The sequence below is a fragment of the Lepisma saccharinum genome, chromosome 19 (genome assembly GCF_977018435.1).
Source record: "Lepisma saccharinum chromosome 19, izLepSacc3.1, whole genome shotgun sequence".
Classification (NCBI taxonomy): Eukaryota; Metazoa; Arthropoda; class Insecta; order Zygentoma; family Lepismatidae; genus Lepisma; species Lepisma saccharinum.
The window spans coordinates 59976020-59998106 of record NC_139247.1 but is presented as its reverse complement, the minus strand read 5'-3'; the positions used below and the strand labels follow the sequence as shown (position 1 = coordinate 59998106).

Sequence of the window (22087 nt, the reverse complement as noted above, 5' to 3'; positions counted from 1 at the left end):
TAATGTTGTTCGTTTGGAAAATGAGAAGGGGAATTTTGAACCATTCAAGATTACGGTGCATAACACTTACAGGCAATTTTAAGATTTCTTAATTAAACAATGGTAATGTTAAAGTTAACTACAGAAGAATGTAGCTAATAACTATTTCTTTATTTATAGAGTTAATTGTATAATATTTTTTGTAATTTTGTATTGAATGGAATCAGTAGATATATATACACGGAGGTATAGTAACAGGTGCGGCACTGAAACGGGCGATTTGGCAACCCTGGAAATAGTAAGTTACGTAAGGAATCAGAAAACGGGAGTGGTGCCATCTGGACAACAAACGTTTGCCATTGACACTGATATCGGTGTTCAGTAGAGATGGCGTCGTAGACCGGCTAACAACACGCTTTTGCCGTCAAGGCGTGACAAAAACGCTGCGCGGCCACGTAGCTGTCGTTGTTTTTCTAAAACGCCTTGACGGCAAAAGCGTGTTGTTCGCTTATCCACGATGCCATCTCTACTGAACACCGATATCAGCGTCAATGGCAAAGGTTTGTTGTACATATGGCACCACTCCCGTTTTCTGATTCCTTACGTAACTTACTATTTCCAGGGTTGCCAAATCGCCCGTTTCACTGCCGCACCTGTTACATGTAACTACAAAGAGATATATAGAGAGGGACCAAGCAAGACACACACACACACACACACACATATATATATATATAGTTTGATGCATTCACTGGTTTCAATTACTTAAACCACGGGGATCGTTACTGTGAACGCTTTAGGGGTCAGATGGTAGAGTTATATTACGTTTATGGTCCCCATACAATCTCGCTGACAGGCTTCTGGCAGGGAGTGGAATGATTTCAAGATGTCAAGGGATGTAGACGACGTACATCTTACCTCTCGGCCAAGCGGCTGAGTGTGGACGTCAGGCGACAGAGTACGGAGTCCTGAGTTCGGCGGCCCACTGTCTTCTTGCCCGTGGCTGGCTACTAAGCACACGTTGGTCTTGGAGTATCGGCCCTAGAAAATGCGCCGCGACGATGGTCTGTCCGACGGCTACAAGTTGTAGGCCGTGGTGCCGAAGATAGTCAACTCACGAATGTACTGCGGTTGCCTTAGGCAAAAGCTTCGTCTCGGTTTCCCAAGCCGGGCTGAGACCTGGAAGGTGTCGAGGTCTTCGCCTGGTAGCTGGTATTCTTCTGGAGGTCCTTGAATTCTGAGACTTGACTGAGCCTCAAATTCTGGTGCTTAGGTCTTTTAAGCTGCTGGCAAATACTTCCTAGCTGCTTGGACAGCACTTCCGTATTTGCCAACCGATGGCGGGCTTGAACCCGGTAGTATCGAAGAATGCCGTGTCTCCTGACGTCATGTGTTTCCACTATTTGTGGAATGTTACCTTGTGTTGTAAATTGTCGCTTGACCGAGCACTGATGTCTGGCGAGAGATTTTACCTTTTTTACAGAGTCTCCCTTGAATCGTTCCACAATATATATATATATATGCTTGCGTACTTTCGACGTGGCCTTTGGCTCGCATGCTTGACCTTCGGCCACGTTGTGAATGCAATCACGTTATAGATGGGGTTCCTCAATGATCTTAATGACTTTGAAAATGTCTGCATGTTGTATTGGATGATGGGGAACATATAACTTTGAAAAGTTTAGAAAGTAACTTTATGTGTGTATGGGCTCTAATAAGGTACAAATATTCAAACTATTATTGTCTATTTTCTTCAAAATGAACTGAGTAAGTAATAACCCTTTCAAGATAATTAGTTGGATGTTTTGCATTTACGAATTAAATTGCGACACTAAATTGAAAATGTTATATTTACTTCTTTTGTCATTTTCACATTTTTGAACGTAATTGGATAATAACTGTTTTCCGTTATTCCCCTCAAATGCCTACTTTGCCTCTGTAATAAATTATTCTCACGCTCGTATTTTGAAATTCTAAAAGTCTAGCATAATTCCCTTACAGTAGTTTTCGGGGTGAAAATAAAAGTTCCCTAGCAACGTCCGTTTCCATGGACAACAACAAGCACGGAAAAAAACTCTAAATAATTGTTTGTTATTATACCTCTAAATATTTAGTTAAAACAACCACGATGTAGATAACATTTTCGCATTGAGTTTACCAATATATACGTAAGTAATTGATTCTGGGCTGAAACTCCTTATGTAGATGTCACCCTTGTTTAAATCACCTTTTTGAACCAGGTTTTGATTCATCTGTGTGTGATCTGTGACAAATATAATGTAGCTAGACAATTAAGAATTGAAGGGAACAATGTGATCAAAAATGAAGAGCCTTGGAAACGGTTGCTAAGACGTGAAAAAAGGGCATTTTCACCCTTAAGGAAGGGCTAATTAAGCGATTTTTTAATTTTCTCGGCCTTTTGGGACGATTTCATGGGGGTCGTAATCGGGCATTTTTCGCCTCCGGGGCTTCCTTCATGGAGAACATTTATGTCAGTGAGTGAGTGGTGGGATTGGGGCTATATATATATTGGATATATATATATATATATATATATATATATATATATATATATAGAGAGAGAGAGAGAGAGAGAGAGAGAGAGAGAGAGAAAGTAAGATATGTTAGATACAGAAAAAGAGGGAAATATACAGAGAAAAAAGAGAAACTGGGTAACAGGAAGAGCGAAGAAAGAGGCACTCAGAGAAAGAGAAATAGGCAGAAAGAAAGAAAGAAAGATAGAAAAAGACACACACACACACGCACAGACACCGAATTATATTCATACACGTGACAATGATTGAGGACTCACATTTATCGTCCTTATGACACACATATCTCCTGGAATAAGAACTGGTCAAAGAATCTGTAAATATTAAATCGTAAAGACATATTAAAGGCAGCGGTGGCTCAGTCGGTAACGCGTCTGACTACCATGCTAAAGGTCCCGAGTTCGATCCCCGGCCGGTTCAAATCCGGGAACTTTTCTAACGATGGAAGCGGCCCCGGCGCCCACCCAGCGTCGAATAACATGGGTATCTGGGGGAAACCCTGGGGGGTAAAGGCGGTCAGGGACGTGATGCTGATCACATCGCTCCCACTCACGACCGGATCAAGAAAGTGTGGGGCGTTACCCCCACACCCCCTATACGCATTCATGGCGTGGTGCTATGCACAGGGGAGCACTTTACCTTTTTTACCTTTACATATAAAAGGAATTTTGTATCATTCCATAATTCAAAGGCCTCTCATATGTTCCGATGAGATCAAATCATGTTTATATGCTGACTGATCAACATTCTCGACTGAACGTATATTAGTTTACCATATACGTCGGCTAATAATAATAACATCTATAATTTTTGACGGGTAATATAACACGAATGAACTATTCAATGAGTAACTAATAAGTAAAATAAGAACTAAATAAGAGTTACGGCACAAAGAATATTCAACGGGAAGTAGAAATCTACCTTTAAACTTACACAGACTTCAGTAAATGAGCAAATTGCAAACAACCGTTACTGCACAAAAATTACAAATTCACTACAATAATGAATGAATATTCTGTGGAGATTGGCATAATCTAAATATATTTTAATCTTTACCGAGGCAATATTTGCCATCGCCATTCGTGGAAATGCAACTGCAGTTGTTGGAACTCATCTCATCTACGAATTACTCTGCCGAATTAGTTTGTTCTGCTAAATTGACATTTCATATGAATCTTTAACTGAATTAACTACCCATATGAAACATCCAAAATGTAGATTTTCAGTTGGTGTATTCAACACGGGAGGAAATATGTTAAAAATACATTCAAGTTTGTCCACTTGATGTAAAGAGAAGTCGATCTTTATTGGACCTACAGTTTAAGGTGACATTCTTACCACTGGGATGTGCCTTGAACGCAAACCTCTGTTAACTAACGATGCTCTGGCGTCTGAAGATTCTTTCTTCAAGTCTACTTTATCCAAAGTAATGGAGCTACCGTTTAAAGAGGGATCCAAACCACTATGATCCTCCACCGGGTATCGAACTAGGGACCCCTTGATTACAGGGAGGCAAAGTTACCACTACGCCACCGGGAAAGCACTGAGTCTGGACTCAGAGTCCTTTGGGGGAGGGGCTTGTGTCGTTCGTGGCCCATGTGTGTTTGGTAATGTCCTTTCAACTAATATTATTTCATCATGATTCATTCTGATCGTGCCGCTCCGTGACTGTGCGGTCTAAGGAGTCGTGCTATGGACTCCGGCTACGGGACACGAACACATTCGAGTCTCCTGAGAGAAGCGTAAGAACTTTTCTCTCAGATTTGGTCCTGTATATGGAAGCGGTGGCCATCCATCATCGTGAGGAAATTGGGAAGCTACCCGGTCACAAAAACAACGACTGGGGGTTCGTCGTGCTGGCCACACGTCACCCTGTAACTAATTGGATGATCTCCAACCCGTCGATGCCTTAACCAGTAATCTAACCTGTAACCTGTGGTTTCGTAACACGTTACGATGACCACGTCGCCACGGAGGCCAACGATAGAAATGAATATACCGGGTGGTCCAAAAGTCCCGGAACGGTCACATGTGAGAAATACACATCGAATCTAAAAACGAAAAAATACGTGTTTAACAAGTGAAAGAAAGCTATTCAATGATATCACACTTGATTCCCCACCCCTCGCAACTCTAAAATTTTAAATTGAAACCCCATTTTGTATTGTGCAATGGGAAAGAGGACTTCATTCCGAGTCCAACGAGCTATCAACCATTCTCCTAGCTCAATTAGGAACGGAGATATGGCGATTTTAAATTTCCGTTAATTTCACGTTAAAAACACGTGAAAATTTCATAAATCCCATAAAATTTTCAAAGAGACGCTCTGCGCCTAATTGAGCTAGAATGAAAGCAATTGCAGATTCAGAATCTGCACGTCAAGATCTTTCAATAGAGTATATGGAAGGGGACCCCGAAAATTTAAAATTAGCTTTCTTTCACTTATTAAACACGTGATTTTTTCGTTTTCCGATTCGATGTGTATTTCTCACGATATGTGACCGTTCCGGGACTTTTGGACCACCCTGTATAACAAAAGACATAACCAACAATTACTCGTACATATACATCCAGGAGAAACATGCATGCAAGTAATGGAAAAGTAAATTATGACCGGACTGGTACTTCTATATATTCAGAGTGATCGACTGAGCATGTATCCTCCAGCCAACATGATTATTACAGTGTTAAGGGCACCAAAGTCAGGAACTTCTTCCACCCTCGCCACATCTGCTTGTCATTCTACACTCTTCCCCTTCTTCCTTAGCACGCTGGAAAGTGCATCCAACGCCGACAACACATCATCAAGGAACAAGCTTACTTATGCATTCCCCACGTTGAGAAACTTGGCGGAGAGGACCAGGAGGGACGAGCATCTTATAATCCGCTTCGGATCAAGAAAAAGAGTCACTTTGCAAGGAAGAGCAGGGGGAGGGAGAGGATACGTGTCACAATCTCTGTGAATAACAGTATGGCAGACTCTCGACGCTTGCATAGATTATCCCCCCGCACCCCTCGGCTCTATCTCGGAGAGATTCGTGGCGAAGAAGGGTGTTTATCTCAGGCGATGTCCTTCCGCTTGGCGCACAATGTTCTACGTCAATCCCATGTAATAAGACCGGGGATCCGATAGGACACGGGTTGGGCAGGGAATTATGTAAGGCATGGAGGGCAATTCTGCATAATCTCGGATTTGAATTAGCATTGCCAGCTCGTAGAATAAAATAACACTGATTCTCATGGCGGTGAAACTTGTGGAGCATATCACAGCTATGATGGTTTTACTACTGATGGCGCATTCGAACTTTTCAAGATTCGTGAATTGGATTCGGGATTAGGATATCGAATACAGGATTAGGATATATCATCTAGAATTAGGATATCGGATCCACGATTAGGATATCGGATACAGGATTAGGATACATCGTCCAGAATTAGGATACACCATCCGAAATCAGGATATTCCATCTAGGATTAGGATATTCCATCTAGGATTAGGATATCAGATAGAGTATTAGGATATCTGATAAAGAATTCGGGATTAGGATATAGGGTCAGCGATTGGACATTCGGATATTTGATCCATAGTGTAGTGTCAAAAATAAATAGAATTTATTATGTTTTTGTCTAGGTTCCAATATAAAGATTGAGCACAAAGTAAGTGACATGACACTCATTCTAACATGCCCTCAAATATTATTCATCCTCTAATTTTTCTACAAAGGTTTTGAAAAGTTGCTTTCAGTTAACGTTTTCCTAATAAAATCTTAAATCACGGTAGTTTTCCAGGTGAAACAGAGAAAAACAGGTTTGATTGTTTTTTTTTATCCAGCTTCGCTTTTCTGCCTCTTTTGGCTAATCGCGACGATGAGGATGAGTCACGATATGATGAAATTTATGAAGGAACGCTAACAAAGAACACCTAGGCAAAGGCCTAGATTCAAACCCGGCACCCCTGACGTTGTAGGCTGCTGTGAATTAGAAAAGGGGATTTTTAAGTTGTTCGCTTTCACTTAAGGCACTTCGTGTTTAAAAAAAGTCTCAAAATATCTGCAACGATTAATGAAATACAAGTTTCAGATATTACCCACACTAATCCGCTTAATATTTGCCGTCCGTTTTCATACTTCATAATATATGAAGCTCATTTGTGGACATCTTGTTTCGTAGGCAACCAGCAAAATGAAAAAAATGTATGTTAACTAAACGAACATTGAAGTACATTTATCCCCATACCTCATGCGCAACTTCTATTCGGCTAAGACATTTTTGCGAGTTCTGCCAAACTTCTTTCTACATACCATTGGTCCATTGTGACATCACAAGTGGAATTCTTATTTCCAAGCCTAGAGCATTCTTTGAAGAAGAGCCGCTTTCGCACAAGAGTACTCGACGCGGAAAGAAAAAGAGATGAACAAAGACATAGTATTGTTGCGAGATGTGAGTTGGATATTAACATCGACCTACGAGTACAATGAGAAATAAAGATGTATTGTAAGCATGCTTCAATGTATTGTTTTACAGTTATGTCTGCAGGAAGACACATCAAGTTATATCTATCTTCATGACTCTTGGTGCTAATAGCTCATGGATGCTGCCGGTTCCCGTGGCGGAGTGGTTAGCACATCGTCATATCATTACTCATCCCAATTTTCGCAAATTTGAAAGTGTATGGAATGTAATTTCGAAAGAAACCACCAGATGGTGTGTATGTGAACAAAGGTGGGGTAATAAGCACGCACTCAAGTTCAGTGGGTGAGTGACAGCGTTCGAAAATGGTGGTCATGAAGCAGGGGCAACGCTCGTACGTCAAAATAACACTTCTCCGTGGCACAAATGTACGAGAATGCTATACAGAGCTACGGGAAGCACTGGGTGTGAATGCTATGCCCTATCGAACAGTGAATAACCTGGGTGAATAATTTGAAAGTTGTTAAACAGTGTACTTGTTGTTCATGTCATAATAAAACACTGTTGTCCAATGTCCTGTGTTCTGCCTCTTCCCTACGAGAGTCTCCTGCATCCAGACTTCATCTGGTGGCTTCATTCGAAGGTTCATTCCATACACTTTCAAACGTATATCTTAGATTTTTCGTGTTGCCCTATGTTCGCGAGAAGAAAATAGTTGCCATGACTTATGACTTAACCCTCGTATACATACATAGACACACACACACACACACACACACACACATGTATATACAGGGTGATTCCTATTACAAACTTCTAGGGGTTGTAGAGGGGACTTAGTAAATCAAGTTTTGATATGGAACCCATGTTCGGAAACTTCGCGTTTTGGTACTACACAGATGACAAGATCACATAATTTCACATCTCCCTCTTCACGGTAGGCAACCCACATTGACGGAGGGCGACGTCTTCAGTCACCTGATGTCATGTGTGCTGCTTTGAACATCGGCTGTTTACACAGCACATGTGGTTCCAACATGATGGCGCACCAGCACACTTTTCCCATGACGTCCGGCAATATCTAAATCAAACATACGGGGACAGGTTGATAGATCGCGTTGGACCAACTCCTTGGCCACCACGATCTCCGGATCTAACTACTCTACTTTTTCGTATGGGGTCACATGAAGAGACTCCTGTAGTGTCGGAGGAAGACCTGGTTGCACCAGTTCTGGTTGCAGCAGACACAAACCAGCACACACCAGGTATATTTGTATGCAAATATCCTTCGGAGGTACACTGTTTGCAACGAACTTCAGGGTCGCCACATCGAGCAGCTCTTGTAGTGACGCAGGTAAAGCGAGAGATGTGAAATTATGTTATCTTGTCATCTGTGTAGTACCGAAACGGTACGTTTCCGGACATGGGTTCCTCATTAAAACTTGATCAACTAAGTACCCTCTACAATTCTGAATCGCGCTGTATATGTAATCAAAGCGCGCTACAACGTCAGAGGTTCCGGGTTCGAATCCCTGCATTGGCATAACTCTTTGTTATCGTCACTTCACGAGTTTCGTCATGTCGTAGCTCATTCTCATTGTTACGATTAGCCCAAAGTGGTAGAAAAGCGACGCCGAATATAAAAAATCCAATGCAACCTCGCTCTTTGGTTTCACCTGGAAAACTACTGTGTTTTGAGATTTTATTAGAAAAACGTTAACTCGAAGCATGTTTTCAAACATTCCTATAAAAATTACACCATATTTCTTTTTGTGGGCTCCAAGGGATGTTGAAATGGGTGAAATGTGTAGAGAGAGGTTTGGTTCTAAATAAAAACACTGAAGAACAATATTAATGAGTATGAAGTGACGTTTGAGAGCAGCTGAGAAGATGATTAAGTGATTTCCTTAACAACAAAACTCATCCCCATCCCCAAACGTCAGCTACTGTAGCTGTTTATGCGTCTAAGAGAACGCCACCCCTGCAGCATACTGCTCGACTGAACATTACGCTTTGTTGTGAGCTCTTGGAAGAATATCCGATTCTCACCGAAGGGGAAACTAAATATCCGTCTGTTGTTGGGTCTCATCCCTTTCTGCAAGCCCCACGACCAAAGGAAAACAACCCTCAAAGGAGACGGGGGTAAGGTAATGAATAGGAGCTTCCCTCTCTTTACCACCCGGGTGCTCCGGAACTTTGTTATGAGTCGGTTTGACTGACACGCACTCTGCAAACGACCGGAAAAGACCCCGTAGCCCCTTGAAGTAATATTATAATTACGCTCCCCCCAAAACCTCATAACCGAGATCTCTGAGCAGCCTAGATGCTCACAATGAAGGGAAAATGAGCAATTATCACACTAACTGCTCCAAACGGATGTCATCTGAGTGAGGAGCATCACTAAGTTATCACAATGTGTCCTCGATGGCTGAAGACGTTCAGTGGTCTTCCTGCCACTGAAGGTTCTGGGTTTGAATCTCGAGCTATAGGAGATACCAAGTTAAGAGTTCAGTATGGGGTCTTATTGACTTTTACTTCTGACATCACCCCCAAATAAAAGTGATTGTGTCTGAATATATGGCTGTTAATTGATAGACTAAGTTCGGGTCCACTTTATGCACAGATAACGGGACTCACAGTTTAAAATGGGATTCGAAACACTACACGCAGAACCCACATATGTTGACTCCTATGACACAAGGGTGCTTTTAGCAGCTGATTTTCCGTATGATGGATTAAAAATGCATAATTTGGGAAGCTCGGACAAGAACATTTCAAAGAAAACAAAACTAAACATTAAGCTGTGTCAATTGATGGATTAAAAGTGAAAGTTTGTTATTTTTGAAATGTTCTTGTCTGATCTTCCCAAATTATGCATTTTTAATGCATCACACGGAACATCAGCTGATAAAAGTGCCCTTTTATGCATTTCTGTATGTATTTTGACATACCAAAAGTGCATCCTTTGCAGATTATGCACGTTAATCTGTTATTAATATATGCGTCAATTGACACGTTTTGGGATCTGTGTGCATGTGCCTCCACCGGGTATCGAATCCAAGAACCATTGATTACAATGTGGCGGCTTTACCACTACGCGTCTGGGAGGCAAAGATAGTCCTAAATGTTTGGGGGTGTAAGCGGTGACCCATTCTTAAACACGCAAATGTCAACCTCGGTTCCACGTACTACCCTGGATTGCATTTTGCAGACAAGCGAGGCTCTGGCGTCTGGATTCATGGCCAATATAACCCTCTATGGGACTTGTGTGTTGTCCATATATGTTTGTCATTGTCCCTTCATTTATCAACATTCATCCTCATCTTTGCAATTAGCCAAAACGACAAGTGAAATGAAGCGTATCATTCATTCATGCATACATTCGTTGATGTGTGAAGAGAATTGAATTGATGTCCATCAAGTATAGGGTATGAAATCTGCTCTTCATCTTACAATCCAGATAGTTTCATAAAAAACATTCCTTTCTTGTCATAGGCGTGCGCAGCCCCTCTGATTAGGGTGGCAAAAGCATTGATGAAAGTTCAGTTGGGAACCCACCCCCCACCCGACCGTTTAGCAGTATCTAGTTCTTAGTTGTTTTAATTTACCTCCCTGGTAATATACAATGCAGCACAGAAAAGAAAATTTAGATCGAAATTTTTGCAAACTGAAAACAGTATTGATTTAATATGGCGCAAACATTTTCATGGAGCGCCATGCCATTCTCTTTAACATTTTTTTTTTCATTTAGACCGTTCGGCGTCCAGGACCAACTCCGGCCGACTCCTAGCTACAACTCTGAACTTGACAAGACTGCAAGAAAGCAGATATTGCGAGCGAAGTGAGGAAGAAAATTGTACGAAATGTATTTTTAAATCGAGGGGCAATTGCAGCTCTGTGTCCCCTTTCAGGTGCTCTTGGCCGTCTGGAAGAAATAATGCAAGATAGACGTGAAAACTAATTCCATTTTGCTTTGAACTTCCATCGGTTTGAAAATACTTAATTTTTTTAAGAGTATAATATTGTTTAATAAAAGCGATAAGATTCCTCTATCCTAAATTTCTAGGTAAAAATATAATAAAAATAGGGGTATGGACGTCTGGAAGGGGGGCAAGGATGGCCACATCTCCCCCTTTGAAATCGAGTGTCAACCTAAAAGTACATTTTCATACGTATAATTTTATTTCAGTCATAGTAATTTACAATGGGGATGCAGGAATGCGATAATTTCAAATTCAAGGGATGTATTTTGAGGGTGCAACACTATAATCGGGGTAATATGCCTCATGGAAAAATACCTTTCTTGTCCCTCCGTAGAAAAAAAATCTGCGGACGTCCGTGATTAGGGGGGGGGGGATTTGTCCCCCCTTGGCCCCCGTGCGGACGCCTATGTTTCTTGTGTTTTCCGGGAATGACCTAGTTATGTTTAATTTGATTTCTGAAGGATGATATATGACATAATAAGAAATGACATCGGTCTAAATGAACGGATGTAGTAATTATAGATAGAAATGAAAGTCCACTTCCCCAGTTACTTGATTGATTGATTGATTGATTTGTTGTTTTAAGTCCACTTTATGCACAGTAAGGCTAATCGGGACTGGACCTACAGTTTAAAGTGGGATCCGAACCACTTGTGCCTCCACCGGGTATCGAACCCGGGACCCCAGTTACTTGAAAAGACTCTTTGAGCTTTATATCTACATGAAGACGTAAATTTCAGAAAGTGTTTCTAAAGTGAATTATTTGAGGGTATAAAAATAAAGGCATCGAAACGATCAAAATGACAGCTATCGCATTTGTGGTGTAAAGTAATCTACATATCCCACCACCAAAAGATACGGATTCAAGTCGTGGTCTTGGCATTTTTTTATTTTTGCTTGTGACCGACATTCATCCTCATCGTCGCGAAAAGTCAAAGTGGCGCGAAGTAGGGGAAATATATAAATTTCTAAAGCTACCGAGCCTACAAAGATGAAGTTTGGTCCACGAGCGGAAATGAACACGGCCCAAATCATCTTGATCTGTCTAGCCTTCATCTAGAACCACGGGATAATTAAATTCTCCCCGGGGAAATCTGGTACACGCTCCCCCATAGCAACATCCACCCAAACATCGTTGTGTGTACACATATACACACACAAGCACACGCACACACACACATGATCCTCTTTTATTATGAAAGCAAAACACCAGCTCTACAGTAAAGGAAAAACATGCGTCTCCCTGTGTGTGCACAAGACTGCCTCCAGGGACTTGGGTAATGGAAATTCTAATTAGACAACAGTACAGACTCAGCGTCACCCTCTGGGGATAAACAATTTTATTGACTTTCCTCGATATTTCAGGGAGCGAAAGGGTTAAAGCATTTTTTCCCCGTAGGTTCGCGTTATTTTGGAATCCCACCAGCTCACTGTGTAGCTTCAAACCACTAACGTATAAATACAAGGATTGAGATTTTTTCAATGCCTGCGCATACATCGCCATAATGATCCAGTAAAGTAAAAAAAAAAGTAAAGTGCTCCCCTGTGCATAGCACTACGCCATGAAGGCGTATAGGGGGTGTGGGGTTAACGCCCCACACTTTCTTGATCCGGTCGTGAGTGGGGGAGATGTGATCAGCATCACGCCCCTGACGGCCTTTACCCCCCAGGGTCTCCCCCAGGTACCCATGTTATTGGACGCTGGGTGGGCGCCGGGGCCGCTTCTATCGTTAGAAAATCCATAATGATCCATCTTCATATATTCACAATACATGAAAAGTATATGTTTCATTAGCGAAAAACTAGATGTTGGTGATAAAACATTTGTTTAAACAGGCAAAATCAAATGTTCCTTCTACAACACAGTATTCACTAATTCAGAAGGATTTTCTCAATGTATTACCAAATCAGATGTTTTGATAATTATGACCAAATCAGAATTTTTAGTAAATATGAAAAATATGAACGTTTTAGCACTTCTGACCAAATCATATTTTCACAGCAATACTGACCAAATGGGAATTTTACAGCAGTTCCGAGCAAATTACATGTTTTGTGTTAATTCTCACCAAATCATTTTCTATTCCAAATCCTACAAAATCAGACTTTTCTTTTTAGCAATTCTGACCAATTTAAATAAATTTAAGTAATTTTGATCAAATTAGCCTTTTAGGGACAACATTGTAGTTTTTCAAGGAGAACATTCCAGTCTTTCAAGGCAACATTCTAAAATTTCAAAGCAAATATCCTAACCTTGCAAAGCCAACATTCCAGCCTTTTGAAACCAACATTTGAGACTTTCAAGGGCAACATTCCAGGCTTTCAAGAAAACATTACAGGCTTTCAAGAGAAACATTTCCGACTTTCAACGGCAACATTCCAGGCATTCAGGGACAACATTGCAGCTTTTCAATGGCAACATTCGTATCAGATACAATATTGTAGACTTTCAAGGAAAACATTCCAAACCATTCAAGGGGAACATTCCAGTCTTTCAAAGGGCAACAGGCTTTCAAGAGAAACATTCCAGGGTTTTCAGGGTTTCAGGGCAACATTCCAGCCTTTCGGTGACAACAATGCACAACATTGCAGCCTTTCAAAGAAAAAGTTCCAGTCTTTCAAGGGGAACATTCTAGCCTTTCAATCCAAAAATCCAGGTTTTTAAGGGTAACATTCAACCTCTCAAGGGTAACTTGCAGCATTTCAAGGGTTATATTCAAGCCTTCAACAGCAACACTGAAACCTTTAATTGTAACATTTTATTTTCAACAAGAAAATGCCCTAAAACTACTTTTTACACTATCCAATAGTTATTACTCAGAATATGCGTAAATTACAATCCAAACAGAGTATGATGAAACAATGTGGGTAAATATACATGTATGTTAAAGAAAAATAGAACACTAACCTGATCTGATGGCGCATCTGACGTAGAGAAACCGCATGGCGATACAGCCAATCAGAAGAAGCCACAGGGCTCTCATCGCGTCAAGGATTGGCTGATTGGTCGTCCACCGTCATAGCTAGGCCGATACTCTGCCCTGCAAAAATGAAGGAAAAAGAACAACGTGAGAAAAATCTGACGATAGAACTAAAAGAAACAGGCATTGTGATGAAAGGTCCAAAAACACAGAGGGCTTAATGCTATAGACAAGCAATCTTCCGTTAAGTGTCTTCGCTTTGGAGGGAGGAGGGGGAGAGAGAGTCTCAAATTCACTTCTCTTATTTTATTTTTCTCCTCTCTTCTTCTCCTCCCTTTTGCTTCAAGAACAGTGAAGTTCTCGAAAGAGAAGTCTCTTTCCAAGATTCGAAGGCAAAAATGGGATATCTTGATCCTTGCAATAACTTCAGAAAGAGGAAAGGAAAAAAACGTGGAAAAGTGGGGAGGGTTTACCGGCAAAGCTGAACTTAGAAAAGACCCCCAAGATTACCTTCTCCATATTTGGCCTTCATCTTCTTTCCTTGTCCTTCCCATGATGCGCTCGCTCAGGTATTGCCCCGTGAGTATCTAATCACCTCAGATGCGAGTAAAGAGGAGGAGAAAAGGAAAGGGTTAACTGCGCCCTATTTATACCTATCCTTTCCTCCGCAGTAATAGGGGACGACCCACATGCGAACACAGTGCGGATAGCTTCAGGAGAATATTAAGATATTGAATGTGTCGCATCTCCTTTCTCATTAGCTTAATCTCCATCCTCTGAAAATGGATGTTAAAGGTAAAGCGCATTTTAGCCAAAGAACAGAACTTTCTTGCATAAAAAATAGTTGAACCACCTTCATTTCTCCTTATATACTCACTATATATTTGGTCAAACGTGATGGCCTTGAGTTGAACTGGTAATGTTAACAATTGCAATTAATGTAATGAGTAAATATTTCGCTGTTATAATAGTCGTTATTATAATAGATTCATTACATAATTTTATTCCTGATGGAGACATTTTGGCTTCTCATATTATAGTAGTGTATAGCAGTGTAATGGGTCCACAAGTATATAAAGTATTATTAAGGCTATGGGCAGTATAATTATTCTTAACTTAAATATTTCTTTTGGAATGACGCTTGTTGCGTAAATAAATTCGACAAGTATATTTAATATTAAGATTGATTGATTGATTTGATTTATTTTATCTCACTTCTTGTGCCACTTTCGGCTAATTTGCAAAGATGGGGATGAGTGATAATATGATAAAATTGATGAATGAACACTCCCAAACATTTATGACCAGGCCAGGATTCAAACCCGGGACCCCTGGCGTCGTAGCGCGATGTGCTAAACACTCCGCCACGGGGCCGGCTAATACAAACAAGTCATATAGACTATATTTTTTAAAAATGTTGATGAAGTCAGAGGCTACAATAGTTTGGATAATTAATATAACTCCTATTGATAGTGGATGTCTTATTTGTAATATCATTAATGACAATACTGATAATTGTTTGTTGGATTATAATATCCATGGATAGTTTAAGTGGAATATTAACTTTGGGAGTTAGTGGTGCATCAAATTAATTAAATTCATACACATCAAATACATCTATTGATAGAATAATGCGTGTAATTGTTCGTTTCTTGGTTGCTGAGAACTTCTGCTGCGATGCATTTTAATGGGTCGATAAATGCTCGTAAGGACAGTCAATCGTTTCGCGGATGATGAAGATGTTGAAGGTGATGTGCGACTGTGGCTGGGACAGCAGCCCAAAGACTTTAATGCAGCAGGTTTTGGGAGACTGGTAGAGCGACGGGATAAGTGTATCAATGTTAGTGGACATTATGTTGCAAAACAAAAACGATTTTCAAGTCAATATCTCACTTATTATTTTTAAGATATAGGTTTGTGGTCTACGTACTGACACCCTCGAAAATATTTTAAAATGGCAACATCATCTGCAAATAGTTTATCCTGGACTGCATTTTCCACACTATCGGGGCTCTTGCGACTGGTTTCATAAGCAATATAATTCTCTTTGGGGCTCGTGTGTGTCGTATGCTGTCTGTGTGATTATCCTTGTTAGGCGCTACGTGCGGAAAGGGTCTATTATATTGACTGAGAGCAGGGAAACCTAATGCTTGGTTCGGTTTTCCTTGGAAATACATCCCAACGGGTTGGATTCCCCATCAAACCTTAGCTCCAGCTTCGATTAGCATATAGTTATATGAAGAAAAGCTCACCGATATTATTAACCCATCTTTTAAACTTTCTATTTCTGACTGCACCGAGTTTCTATGTACCAAACTACAAACATCTTCCCTCCCAAGAAGAAGAATTCGTCCCTGATTAATGGAGTGGCCAAGAGGAAACAGTTTTAGGTACCGTGGAAAACCCCCACCGAGAGAAGAAAAAAAAGGGGAACGACGCAGGAATCGAAATTAAAAACAGATTATTCCACGGAGCCCTGAAATCTCTCGAGCTTGAAATTTACGGACGGAAAAATTTCACGAATCGTTTCGCCTTAAAACGTGCAGAAAACGGGTAACGTCCTAATCCGAGCAAATACAAAGTTCGGATTTGTCGAGATTGTGTTCGAAAGCCGAAGTTACTGCGGTTTAATTCCTGCAGCACAGGACATCGAAGGCGAGTAGTTATTGTTAGAGGAAGAACATAAAGCACATTATAATCTCGCTAACGGCGCACATTAGTCAAGTGAGTAGAAGAGAAGTACTTAATCTTCATAATTTCTTAGCTGATTTTTTAAAGGTATATGTTGTAAACCTCCTATATTTCCTATTGAGATAATGTTTTAACTCTGAGAAAAATTTAAAGCGACAAGCATATGCATTAGAGTCTCTGCCCATGCATATTCAGAAATTTCATATTAATTTTCAATTTTTTCTTACATAGAGGATATTCTCTGTTATATGACAATGCAGGCACCATTAGATATTACATACATGTATTATATATATACGTATATCATATATATATATATATATATATATATATATATATATATATATATATATATGGTCCTACATCAATACACACACACACACACACACACACACACACACACACACACACACACACACACACACACAGGGTGTCCATAAAGTCTCACCCCCTGGGTATTGTGAGAACGGCTGTAAATAGGAAGAAATGGTGAAACACGTATTCCATGATGTTCAGGGGAAAACGTTTTGAGGCCAACCATTCCCTACCCGATCACCCACAAGGGGGTAGGCTGGGGTCGACTCATGTTTTCAAATAGCAAGGGGGGTCGAAGAATATGTCGCTTGAAAGGTCTTATCATAACAACAATAATACAGCAAATCCGGGTCTCTGCGTAGCTCCAATTGACAAAGGCGTGAAATCAAATGTAGAACACGACCAGCATTGGACAGGACTCCCAACTCCTACAGTAGTAATCCTAGACAACAGTAGGAGCTGGAAAAATGTTCCTACACTGTAGCATCGGAGATATCCTAGCAGTGTCTACAAATACATTGGGGGCGTGGAGCAAGAGATGTGACAACGGTAAACATCCTATCAATCTACGACAGCTTATGGCTAATTTGCGAAGGTGGTTACACTAGAGCACGTCTTAATATTACCATGTAAAATTATTTATTCTACAAGATAACTAAAATTAAAATGGTATTTGGGCATATCAGGTTCTAAGTAATTTTGTACGCATGATTTTTGAGGGTCGGTTCTTCTTATGAGAATGTATTGTGTAATGTCTGAAATATAACAAAGAAAGCATTTAATGTTAAGTGGATTCAAAAACATTTGTGTGAAAGTAAACACAATAATAAAACTTGAGTAACGCAAGCCGACGCAACGTGGTTTTTCAACTACAGCATTCGGACGGACCTCTATCGGAAACAGATGACACACAACGTATGTGACAAGGGTAAACATCCTCTCAACCTACGACAACTTTTTACGTCAATTTCTCTTGCGAATAATTCGCTGTTGCACTACAAATACAGGGTGGTCCATATTGATGGGACACATTTCACAAATGCACATTTCTAGTAATGGAACAAGGACATTTATTAAGAGCTCTATGTAACGCATAACCAAGATACACGAGTTTACAGCACTGTTCATCGTTTGAATATAACATCCCATAGATGGGCACCAACTTGACGAGAACATCCTTGGGCTCTCGAAGTCATACTGTGGTGCAGCAATTATAGGCCTCCATACGTTTCTCTTGACTTCAGCAGTTGTTTTGAATCTTGTGGTGTAGGTAACCCTACAGGAAGTAGTCCTGAAAGGCTACATCTGGTAATCTGGATGACCAATTGATGTTGCCGAATCTGAAAACGAAGGGAGCGGGAAAATGGACTTGAAGGGTTCTCATTGACATTAGTCCTCTATGACTAGTGGAACCATCTTGTTGCATCACATTTATGTAAGACTGAACCACCTCATTTGGGGGAACAATAAATGTGATTAACATGTCAATTAAGTGCTCAGCAGTGATTGTACAGGTGAGATATTGGTCGACCGTATTCGCCAGGCGTTAAATGTTCTCCGCACTACGAGACATTTAAGTTTCTAAGCATTATCTGTTTCAAGGATGTTTTCACAGCACGCCGGACTGAGATGGTGCTTCACACTTCTTGAAATGTTTCCAGAACCGCCTTTGTGATCTAATGATGAAGCTTCCACCAGTGAGGAACTCTTCGCCTGCATATGCATTTTCCACCGGAGTCTACAGCACCACAATTTATTAGAACAAACAAAATGAAAATTGAATTAAATTAAACTTCCAACCTCAGGCTTTGAAATACAATGCATGTGAAAAATGTTAGAATATTCCTACTATCTGAAAATACAGAATAAAATAAGTCTCATGACTATAGACCACCCTGTATTATCCGATCGAGACTCTTGGCCCACTGTGTACAACGTTAGTGTATCACACTACACATCTCCCCCACAAAAACAATAATTCAAAAGTGACAACTCATATAACTCCGATTTGAGCTACAGAAATCCAGCATTCATGATAGGGTTTGAATCACTAAACCTCCGATTAGTGAAATAATGCTTAAATGATGGTACAACGACCATATAATCTGATCATCAGACAAGTGGAAATATGTGATATGGTTACACAGGTCTTCCCACCGTAGAGAACATGAAGAGCCTATGCTTTTGGAAAACGTTAAGCCAAAGCCTGCAATCCAGAATGCTCATTTCAACCACGAAGCGAGGGTCTCTTTGATGATTCGAACAGCAACATTCTGGTATTCTGTCGCCCTCATTGTTGCAATACGTGGTCAGATTACTCCGTTGACACATGGGATTTATCCCGCGGTCCAGATGATATTTCCGAACAAAACCGTTTCCAAGATGACAATACCCTATTCCATTGGTGGATTAGGGGTAGAGGCGGAAGTTTAAATCGAAAAATAAATGACTACCCAAGAGTAAGTGATAATCATCCCTCTAGACTTCTAAAATAAAGCAGTCGCACCCCTGCGGTAAATGTAAGCTAATAATAAATCTCCGATAGGGGATGAAAGCTGAAAACTGTCATCCAACTCCCAAGAGAAAGTCGTTAATATGTCACTACTAGAGTATTTATTTATTTAACAAAGAATTCCAAATACAGCATTGGTCACTTTACATTGGAATGTATAACAGTGGAAATTAAATATATATATATAAGAAATACAACAAACAAAAAAATGTTAGATACAATAAAGAACCTTACATTTTTTTGTACAACAGCCTTTTGAAATGTGCCTGATTTTCAAAAATGTATATTTGGCCTGTTAACTTGTTGAATTAGCTGGGTAGTCTGTAGAGCAGGGAATGCTGTATGAGGCATAACCTTGGCGTCTGAGTGGTAATTTCCTGCAGAAGACGGTCACTTCTGATGTTACCATTAACCATCTTTTGCGGGAATACATGGTCTGCCAGTTTGTCTCTCTCGTGAGGTGGTTGGATGTTTAAAATTTTCAGAAGAATAGGCTTTTGTAGGTGTTTAGTGGATGGAATTCGGTAACGAACAATGGCCAGGAAGAAATTTAGATCAGAATTTAGCCTATCTAAATTTGAAGGGCATGCCATAGACCAGATCGGAGAACAATATTCAATTTTAGGTGAAACGAATGATTTGTAAAAAGTGCTGAAAACTGACAGGTTGTTTATTTCGGTAAATAGGCAGAGTAGACCAAACATATGCATGGAACCCTTTGCGACTGCGGAGATGTGTTCAGAAAAGGAACGTTTCTCATCAAAGATGACGCCGGGGTCCTTCTGTGTGGCAACTCTTTGAACACAATTATTGTTTATGAAGTATTTTGTGTTTAATGTGTGTTTCTTCAAGGAAAAGGTCATTGTAGTACATTTTTGAGGGTTAAGTTTTAAGTTCCATATTTCGCACCTCTTCTTTTGCAGAAGTGCCATACCCCTGATATTTTACTGTATATTTTGCAATCGTCGGCAAATAAAAGCAGGTTTCTACAGGAGTCGGAAAGATATTCTGGAAGGTCATCTAGATACAGAACGAAGAGAAGGGGTACACCAGAAAATACAGCTTGATAAGAAGAAGAGGTTCCGGAAAGGACAACTTTTTGTTGCCTATTTTGGAGGTAATGTTTGAGCAGAGAGAGAAATTTTACATGAATATTGAATCGATGAGATTATTATGTAGCAAGTAATTATGGTATATGGAGTCAAAAGCTTTCGAAAAATCGAGATATATTACATCCAGTTGGGAGTTTTCAGATATAGAGTGGATAGTATTAGTTAAGCTGCCTGATAAGAAGCTGTGCTTTGCTGTATTTATGTAAGGAGAAGTAAGTTTGTAGAGTCCTGCCTGGGACCACTTTCGCTCGGTCGTGCTCGCTCGAGTCTCTCGCCCTCGGGCGTATACAAGGGAATATCAGTTTAATGCGACAATAGTCGTAGTGTAAAATAATCATTCTGGCAGTTTCAGCAAACAATCATCGATTTTATTTTCACCTAATCACTGTATTGGTAAGATAGACTAAAGTACATTGTAACATGTAGATGATGCCTATGTTCACTTAATTTAAATCTCACTGCGTCTTTCACTTCACGATCCATATCTGAGGGCCAACTATCACAGACAAATTACGTGTACTACGGAGCTTCGAGTGCATACCGCTTGTTTTGCCAGTTCGAGCGTTATTCGCTCGAGCGAAGAAGCTCTCAATTCCGTACGCTATCTAGTGTCATCCGTGCGAACTATTTGGTGCTGAAGCGAAATCCTCTCGTTTCTAGTCGCATGGATACTCGTTGATGGTTTTTTGAATATTGTTGCTAGTCCGGTAAAACTTAAAGATATTTTCCCACTGGAAAATGTGTGAACTCTCAACAGCACCTCCCCCTCTTCTCCCAAAAGATGGATAGTGGGGGAAGGGGCATATCTTCGAGCTAGGGTTGCGGCGTTGTGCTGGCAACGCGAAGATAAGAGACCTTTGGGAAGACCAGGTTTGGTCAACCGGCCACAGAAGTGTTTCCTCTTGTGCATGTGTGGACTTCAGAGCGAACAGCGGTACTGTAGAGTAGGGATGGCCAGACGGATCCGGATCCGATAGTTTCGTATCTCAACTAACTAACTAACTCCCCAGCCTTCTTAAACCCGAAGGTTCATGGTTGCAGCAACACAGGCCTTCCATCTTTCCCTATCTTGAGCAAGTTCTATATACTCTTTTCCATCCCTACCGATTTCCCTTAGGTCCATCTTAACGTTGTCCCTCCATCTTCGTATTGGCCTTCCTACAGATCTCTTACCATCAGGTTTCCCAACAAGAATCCTGTTAACTCCTCTTTCCTCTCCCATTCGTGCCACATGGCCTGCCCCCCTAAGTCTTCTTGATTTAATTATTCTAATAATATCTGGACATGAATACAAATTATGTAGTTCTAAATTATGTAGCCTTCTCCACTCACCTGTCTCCTCATTCCTTTTAGGTCCAAAGATTTTCCTAAGGATCTTATTTTCAAATACTCTCAATTTATGTTCCTCTTTCAATGTAAGGGACCAAGTTTCACATCCATATAATACTACAGGAAAAATTACTGTTTTGTACAGAGGAACCCTATGCCCCCTGTTTCTTCCTATGCCATACTTACGTGGTTTCTGGGTCAGATCCCCCCTTCAATTTCTCTTCATCTTGACATTTGAGCGGGGGGGGGGGTGTTGCCCCCTAAAACCGTTTTTTAGCTGAAA

The 22087-nt window shown here is 40.5% G+C and overlaps 1 protein-coding gene across 2 annotated transcripts in view; it reads right to left on the bottom strand.

The window, feature by feature from the left end:
• Positions 1-22087, bottom strand: part of LOC146003169 (zwei Ig domain protein zig-8-like) — a 614539-nt gene that overhangs the window by 269844 nt on the left and 322608 nt on the right. For both annotated transcript variants that reach the window (XM_083141354.1, XM_083141355.1), the window contains exon 2: positions 13833-13965. In XM_083141354.1, coding sequence (XP_082997480.1) covers positions 13833-13908 — 76 coding nt within the window. In that variant the 5' untranslated portion in view covers positions 13909-13965. The remainder of the gene's footprint in view (positions 1-13832; positions 13966-22087) is intronic.